We start from the raw sequence: 8,463 nt of genomic DNA on the forward strand, positions 1-8,463 counted from the left end.
ATCGTTAGCGTATGATGCAGAGATGAGATCTAGGATTGTTATCTACTCTCTCTACACTAACTCTCAAAAACACCCAAACACCGTCCCGAAATTGTGTCAAGAGGTCATACGCGGAAGATCTATGCGGGAGGTTCAGAATTTGGACCACACACACCACGCAATCTCTCATCCGTCCGACCACCTACTGTTTGTGTGCAAACCGAGCTCTCTGCTTAAAATTCCAATCCCGTTTCAAGCGCAGTTGCATCAATATCTCTTTTATCGATTAATCATTAAATATTCATTATTTCTTTCCCATATATTTGCTGTAATAAATATAATCCATTCGAAAGTGTGTGTTAAACTATATCCAAATCTTAGACCGAAATATCCGACTGGTGCAACTAACGGCATTTCCGGGAATCGGAAATAATATTAAAGTAATTATCACAAGCATAAACCTCTCGCAAACATAAACGTCTGCGACACGCCGAGATCGCGTGATGAGGTTTACCTTTTACCACCCGAAAGAGGGATGAGATCGATGCGGTTACCGTGACGACGGGATCGTCAGAGAGGCCGAATCGCGTGCGGATGACGGCTGCTGCCGGCGAGCGGGGGTTAGCGCCGCGCGCGACGATGCAGTGACGACGACGTCGNCGTCGCCGCCACCGCCGCCGCCGCCGCCGCCGCCGCCGCCGCTGTTAAAGCTCCGAGAACTGGCTCTCGGAAGGGCGACATCGTGCGCCCGTTCGCGCTGCAGCCGTAGAGTGAAATCCTCTTCTCCGAGACAGTTGGTTCGCCGCGCGCGTTCGCCGTTGCACGACGCTGTTCCGGGTCGGCGAGCGACCGCGCCATGCGGAGACGGGCCTGCCGCACCAGGACATCGTCACGGACCACGACGGAGTACAGCGTGAAAACAACGGCAGCATGCAGGACGAGGCATCTAAGGTGTCGCATCCGGAGGAAATGCCGACCAAAGTCCTGCTGCTGCGACGATGGAGCGACATGCCGCGGCACCTCCAATTCAATCCGCACATCCTCACCGGCTACAGACCGCTCATGACGATTCGTCAATGCCTCGGTAGTCTCTTCTACATACACAATGAGACCGTCAACATCCTGACGCACGGTGAGAGTGTGATTCGAGATTTCTCGCGAGTAAAGAAACGGCTGGGTTTATTTTTTTTTTCTTTGAAATTCGACTATTTCCTTTGCACACATTGACTTCTTAAGCTCATCTTTGTTTTGCATCTCATGCGTCGCGAATTAAGTTTTTTTTTTTCGGAATCTCTCATCGTTTGATCGTTATAAACGTACAAAAAAATACTCTTTAAGCCATTAATTATAAGGCAATTTGAATTAGGAAATTACAATTATGTGCAAAAAAATTGAAAAACCCCAAAAATGAAACAAAATATTAATAAACATAAATATTGACAAAAATATTGATAAACATTGTCAGAACACATATTTTCACTGAAAAAAATTATACAGTCACACATCATTAGAAAGGAGGAGGGAGAGAAAGAGAGAAAGAGAGAGAGAGAGAGAAAAAGAATGTTTGTAACTGGATTAGAGTTTTGTAACGTGAAAAAGGATTAGATCAGTTAGGGATTTAAAGTCAAGGTGTGTGTATTACTATCAAGGTCAAACTTCCGTAAAAACATTGCGCTCAACAAAGACGCATTGCAGGGTAACGGACGATCGATGAGAAACGAATTCATGTAATATTTCCGCTAAAACCGATCCTTCGATAAATTTATTAATAATTCAAACACTGGCAAAATACTTTTTTAACGTTTGCGGATAAATAATCAGTTTTTCGATGAAATAAAAGAAGTAGCGTCGCAATTATTTCTATTCGCGTGACGTGAGCTTGGTCACGCACAAGAACACACTCAACGCGAACATAATAGCGCCAATCTAAACTGAAGTTTTTTTTTTTTTTTACAAAAGAAAACAGAGAGTGATATTTCTGTGTGCCTTCGTCTCTTTTCAAATTATGTAACATATACGAACTTTTCTTTTTATCATTTTCTTTCTTTTGTGGTTTTTTCAATTACTTAATCGTTTCTGTATCTTTTTTTTTTTTTTGTGATGTATCCCCGTGTGTATATGATACATCTCTCAAACATCGACCCGCACACATATGCATGAAATAAAATCCTAGTAGGTCAGAGCTTCTTCACAATGCGGAGACAAGAGCTCGTTAAAATAGTTCGCTGTATTTTTACTTGGTTTTAATTAACAAAAGCTGAATTGTCATAATTTCTTGCGGAATATCATGTGTGTTTAAAATTAAAAAAATAAAATAAAAAAAAATAAAATAAATATAATCTGAAAAACGCGTCAATCAAAAGTACTTTGTATATTCTGTGTTTTCAGGATTCGCTATTTTGTACATGCTGGTGACTGTGCCGCATCTGCTTCCGTGGAATACAAAAGAGACACTCGTGGAAATTCTGTCCTGGTGCCATTTGATTGGCGCGGTCAGTCCGTGGATCGGATCTTTCTTGTATCATCTCTTTATGAACGTGAACTACGACGAGGTCTTCTACAGAACACTGCTAAAAGTCGACATGATCGGCATATGGCTATGCCAGAGTTTCGGTGGTTCATTTATAGATGAAGCGCAGACCTGTGCGATTGCTTTGATTTTTTTATTTCACGTGCGATTAAATTTCAGGAGCTATACCGATGATGGCGGCAGCCGTCCATTGCCTTGCCGATAATATCTGGTACTGCTGCATTTTTATTTACTGTTTCCTTAGCATTTGGGGTCTTTTAAAGGTGATATATACAAATTTATAAAATTTTGTACATTAAGGTTTGCAACGGATCTTAGATGTTACATGATTTGTATATAGGCAATGACTGCGAGATCACCGTGGGAAAGGCGATTGTGTTTCGCCCCTCCTTTTCTGATGAGGATGTTAGTAATGGCACTTAGGTGTTTCGGCGTTAGTGGCGGATCACCTGATGCTCTTATTCATATAATATTACAGGTTTAATATTTTGATTTTATACTTACATCTTAACGTTAATATATAAAATATATAAAAATATATATAAAAGCAACGATTCGTCGAATAAGAGTCGGTACAAGACGCTACTATTATATTAGCGATAGAAATTACATATATATATAATAAATGTGATTTTTTTGTTGTAGGATCTCATAGCTGTGATAGGTGCAACAATTGGTGCTCTCCGCATTCCAGAGAAGTGGATTCCCGGTAGATTGGATTTAGTGTTGAACTCCCACAATGTGATGCACGTAATGGTCGTTTTGGCAGTATGTTCCATGCATACTGCAACGTTGAAGGATCTTGCCTGGATGTCCGATCCGTCTGCGTGCAACAAAACAAACTCTCTTCCCTCTGGTCGCGAGGAATTGTGATGAAGAACGCGACGGTATTCTGCAGTCTGTGATAAATTGAGCCTATAACAACTGGCGATCACATAGTCGAGCGCTTCGTGTCACTCAGAGACCAGAAAAGTGCTGAATTCTATACTAGAGATATATAAATTTACAGATTAAATTTAAAGAAAAAAAAGAAATTATATATATATACATAAATATTATATATAAAACAGAGTTTAATACACTGTTACTTAATTAATTTATGTGATCATCGCGGGAGGGTTAAGTACAATCATGAGTACAAAGTATATATTTATCATATCGAATATCTCACAAAATTGGGAATATATGAGGTTATTCTGCAAACAATAAAAAAATCTTAAACTTTAAATAAAATTGAAAATAAAATGAAAGATATATGAAGTATCGGTGAGCACGAGAAAAGCGAAATAATCTATTTTATTCAATATTTGAGAGATAAAAGATAACAATTCTCCAGTCTAAAAAAATTAAATAATTCCAACTTATATTCTAAACTTTAGAAATTAATATTTCTCCAATTGTATGTCTCTAAGAATCTTTTTATTTTAAAAATATTTCTCTGTGAAAAGAGAAGAAGATATGAAATAAATTAAAAATTTATGCGATTAACTCTTCAAACAATAAGACCTAATTTTACATGTAATGAGTATTTTTATCACTTTTCTTGTTACAATTCGCTTAATATCTTTTCATGATTAATTCCTAAAAGAATTTATTGAAAAACACATTTAGGAATTTAATAGAGTCAATTGTCAATAATATTTTACGAATAGTGATATATGTTATATATATAGAACTGACTTAAATAAATAAAAAGGCAATATAATAAGCACGTAAGAGTATATAAGAAATATATTTATTGCTGTAAAACAATAACTCAGAGAAGATATATATATTGTGTGTGTGTATATGTATATACATATATATATATATATATAAATATATATATATATATATACATATGCATATATATGTATATTCGAACAACAAAAATAATAATATCTTCGAATCATGTAAGCTTCTACTAGTCGAGTAGTGTACAACATGATTCTCAACGTCCATTTTCTCAAGTCGACGCAGCTTTATATCCAGAAAATAAAAAGAAAATTATTGTAAAAAATTATATCAGTGGACGTTAAAATTTATTCTAAACACATCTCGGGTGATGCCATTTTAACTTAGAAATACTAGAAATGTAAATTTCACTTCGTAGACGATTAATTCGTATTGTAAAAAAATAGTTTATCGATTATACATTAATAAAACAGTCAAAGATAGATTCACAACAAAGAGCAATATGTGTAGTAGCGCAAAATACGAATGTATATTCTCATTTTGAATAAGGATTGACTTACATGTCTTGCAGTTTGTGTAACACATGTGTAAACATATACATCGTTATATCTTCATTTCATAAATTTTTGTAAATCTTAGCTCGCAATATATCCGAAAAATTTATATATAATTTTCTTATGTTTAATTTCAAACTTAACTATATTAAATATGAGCAAACATAATTAATAAATTATTATAACAGAGTCATGATATTTTTCACAATATTCGAAAAAATATTTTAAGTTCTTAACTATACAATTTATGAAACATAATACAAGGCATTATATATTAATGCTTTGGATAATTATATACTAAAATTCTATGAAGAATTTATTTATATATACTTTAATATTGATTGTGATGTGTTGTTATCGACATAACATACTTCAAAAGGTAGTTGTGATTCACAGGTTGTACAATGTACTAATAGAAACCGTTATAAAATATAAACAACGTGATATACAAAATAAATAAAAACTGTCTTCAAAAATATGTATATTTTGACTTAAATCGGCATATATAAACGCACCACATTTTATTGAAATTATATATCTTTATATTCACCTTTATGTTTACAATTTTTTTTATAGTGGCAATTTGCTGCATTTTTTTTTTTTGCTATTTATTTTCTTCCAAGAATAATTCATATTGTACTCTCACTGTCCTTACAACTTGATTTTTGCTATTATTGCAACGGAGCTTCGCTTTCCTGTGTGTAACTTTTTACTCTGTTAAATTTAAGGGGTGGATACCGACCACCAATCGCCGAAACCCTGAATTCTCTCACAGATGGCTCCTTCAAGCTAATCTTTGCTTCTTGTCCGTTTTTATATTTTGTGAAAATAGTATAACTGATCCACTTCAATTGCGAGTTTAATCTTTTGTGATAATTTTGTATCTCGAATTCCTAGAACACAATACATGTATGCAATACAAATTTGAGATTATTGTACATATTCAAATTCAACATTTACTTACAATGTGGAACGTTTGCTCGCCACTATCGTGTATTGGCTCCCTTTTCTTACGTCTATAATTAAAATTGACTCCTTTGGTTTCTTGTTTTTTCAGCACCAAAGTAACACAATTATCGTGCAGTCGGTAGTGACCAATCAAAACTGACGGATTGCGCGGTATACGATTTCGTAAAGAATTTACGCACATTTGAGCTTCATCAGTCGATGTCAGCATTAAAACTTTTCCTTCGGGAAAAAATCTAAAAAATGCAAAAAAATATTGATAAGATAGAGAGAGAGAGAGAGAGGAAGAATTAAAGCTTGATATTACTGGAGTAACAACATTTCTAATATCACACTGATTAGTTATACCTCAGGTACCGAAAATATTCAACAAGATGCCACGGTCGGTAAAACCGATCTTGGAAATTATTCTCTCCATCGCGAATATAACTTATCTTGCTGATGTAACATCCGTTGTATCGTAATCTAGGCCGTTGCAAATACATGTCTCTCCACGACTGATATTTTGGCTCGCAAGTACCGCAATTCACACCCCATACTCTATTAGCAAATTCCAAGCTTAGTTGCATCTATAACCACGCTATGCTAATGTCTGCTAATATTTACCTAACACATGCTAAGCGCCAGATTTCAGTGTCTCGAGCGGATATATAAAATCCGCGACATACCCTTGAAAACATTTCTAACGACCGAAAATCTAATTCCGAGGACACAACCCATCTTAGGATATAAAGCACTATCTCCATTGGTAACGCGGATATATGTGTAGCCTAAATATACAAAATTTTCAAATAAAATATAAAAGTATCGCCATAAGACGAGTGTCCTACACATCACGCACAACATTAGTATGAAAAATACTCACACTTTGATCAATCTTTGGGAAACATACACACTGATTGCGATTTACAATCTTAGACAACTTCAAAAACAAATCAGTTTCTTCTTCATCATCGTCATTGTAATTTTCGTTATCATTATTGGTTGTGAAATCTTTGTCAAATGTATCAAGAGAGTCATCAGTATCAAATCTGTCTCTTGTCTTTGTTTTAGTAGACTCGTACAAACGAACTTCAATATCAGGAACTAGTTGTTCTGCACGTTTATAAAACTGGATTGCTTCGTAAAATTGTCTGCTTTGTTCGTGTTCAATACCCTTGAGAAATAAATTCTTTGCCTAATAAAATAAGTGATATATTCAACACACTACAAAACATTAAGAGATACTGAAACTGTTTTACTATTGTTGACATTCATTATACCCTGTTCTCAATAGATGTTTCATCGTTGGCAATCTCATTGCTAGGCTGTTTCAGTGAATATGCTTTGGGCTCATCACGCTTGGGTGATATTGTCAACTCACGCTGCCACTGTTCTCTGAAAGATATCAGCGCATCCTCAATGTTTCTTCCTTCGTGCAAAGAAGATGCCTCTTGATCCTCTCCTTCATCCATGTCATTGCTAGAATCACTGCAGTTCTGCCAAAAGTAAAGCAACAAATATTTGAGTCATGAAATGACATTGACATGTTACTTGTTCAAGTTCAATAATGATTTATATGTAACACACACGAGTGTTGCATTCATAAGCAGATGTTTATCTGACGATTGAGTTGCGATGCGAAGTAAAACAGTATTTTTGTTTACATTATCAAATACACAAATGCACATGCAACGGTGCACTTTTGACGTGATTAAAAAAATAATACAATATATATATATCACGAAATGACGCAACATAATTTTGTTGTCGACATACATATGTACGATATCGACTTCCCGCAAGAGGTTAAGTTCACCGCTGAACATTTCGGCGTTTAATCGCGCGTTTATTTCGCGATAACATCAGTGATCAGTCGCATCTTTACGTACCATTTTTCTTCCGCTTGAACCTCGTTGGCTTTTTTCCTTCAGCGCATGTACTCTCGGTCGGAAAAACGCACGACACAGCGAAAGCACAACTTCGCCAATAGTACCGCCGCCATGGTTCTCGCCTCTCTGCGTTTTTCGCACAGCGAAACGAAGGCAAGCCGAAGGTCGTTACGTCAGCAGTGGACTATCCGAAAACCACTGATGCAATCTGAAATGCATCGATTATCAATGAGATGTTATCATTTAACCTTCGAAATTCCACAGTTCTGATTTCAGCCTTATTTTTGAAGAAAAATTAGGAAGTTCTTTTAATTTATTATATAAAATATATTAAATGATATGTATACAATTATAGAGACTACCCGGGAAAAAATAGATTAGATCTAACTTAAATTTAACGAGATAAAAAACAAATGGAAAAATAGATCTAATTAGATCCAAATTAAATCTAAATAGATATAAAGTAGATAAATAAATATAAAACAGATTTAAATAAATATAAGTAGAATCTATGTAAAGTTACACTTTTAACAATTAATAATTAATACCCAGATAGCACACAATGTTCTATGTATATTCTTATAAAGTGCAAGTGTTCTTAACTTTAGAATATTCGGATCGAATATTATATAAATATACGTTGAATATTATAATAGAAAATCGTATATTCATAATGAAGAAAGAACGTTCTTAGAATATTTGTCGAGTTTATTTATTGCACATATGTAGTGAACATTAATAAGAAAGCAGTGAAGTTTCTGGTCATACATATATTACATTTACCGTGACTAAGTAGTTTGCACGATACATACGTAGCAAAAAGAAACAAGATAAAATAATAAATATAAAGCATACCCAGAAAAAGTATAAAGTGAATACATTACACAAC

General features: G+C 34.9%; 2 protein-coding genes across 3 annotated transcripts; one reads left to right on the plus strand and one right to left on the minus strand.

Annotated features, from left to right (window-relative positions):
* The first annotated feature begins 828 nt into the window (after positions 1 to 828).
* Positions 829 to 4,301, plus strand: LOC109858565 (progestin and adipoQ receptor family member 4). Its single transcript, XM_020435967.1, has 5 exons — positions 829 to 1,111; positions 2,368 to 2,592; positions 2,669 to 2,772; positions 2,850 to 2,987; positions 3,155 to 4,301. Exons 1-5 carry the CDS (start codon positions 910 to 912, stop codon positions 3,380 to 3,382), a joined length of 897 nt encoding a protein of 298 aa, XP_020291556.1. The 5' UTR covers positions 829 to 909; the 3' UTR covers positions 3,383 to 4,301.
* A 904-nt stretch (positions 4,302 to 5,205) lies between these two features.
* On the minus strand, positions 5,206 to 7,736 carry LOC109858566 (F-box only protein 9). Of its 2 annotated transcripts, none has more exons than XM_020435969.1 (7): positions 7,575 to 7,736; positions 6,966 to 7,181; positions 6,569 to 6,880; positions 6,310 to 6,473; positions 6,052 to 6,243; positions 5,702 to 5,939; positions 5,206 to 5,630 (listed from the first exon to the last, which is right to left on the minus strand). In XM_020435969.1, the coding sequence occupies exons 1-7, from the start codon at positions 7,575 to 7,577 to the stop codon at positions 5,409 to 5,411; spliced, it is 1,347 nt and encodes a 448-aa protein (XP_020291558.1). In that variant the 5' UTR covers positions 7,578 to 7,736; the 3' UTR covers positions 5,206 to 5,408. The 2 variants fall into 2 exon arrangements, with proteins under 2 accessions (XP_020291558.1, XP_020291557.1); XM_020435968.1 differs by having other exon boundaries at positions 6,569 to 6,859; positions 7,575 to 7,722.
* Between the last annotated feature and the right edge of the window lie 727 nt (positions 7,737 to 8,463).

The sequence above is a fragment of the Pseudomyrmex gracilis genome, unplaced genomic scaffold (genome assembly GCF_002006095.1).
Source record: "Pseudomyrmex gracilis isolate BER0280 unplaced genomic scaffold, ASM200609v1 scaffold_213, whole genome shotgun sequence".
Taxonomy (NCBI): Eukaryota; Metazoa; Arthropoda; class Insecta; order Hymenoptera; family Formicidae; genus Pseudomyrmex; species Pseudomyrmex gracilis.

Coding starts and splice junctions, on each gene's coding strand:
- LOC109858565 (XM_020435967.1), top strand. CDS start 910: ATGCAGGACGAGGCATCTAAGGTGTCGCATCCGGAGGAAATGCCGACC. Junction 1,112..2,367: donor CGTCAACATCCTGACGCACG/GTGAGAGTGTGA, acceptor CTGTGTTTTCAG/GATTCGCTATTTTGTACATG. Junction 2,593..2,668: donor ATGGCTATGCCAGAGTTTCG/GTGGTTCATTTA, acceptor ATTAAATTTCAG/GAGCTATACCGATGATGGCG.
- LOC109858566 (XM_020435969.1), bottom strand. Junction 6,474..6,568: donor TCCCAAAGATTGATCAAAGT/GTGAGTATTTTT, acceptor TTGTATATTTAG/GCTACACATATATCCGCGTT. Junction 5,631..5,701: donor GCGAGCAAACGTTCCACATT/GTAAGTAAATGT, acceptor ATTGTGTTCTAG/GAATTCGAGATACAAAATTA.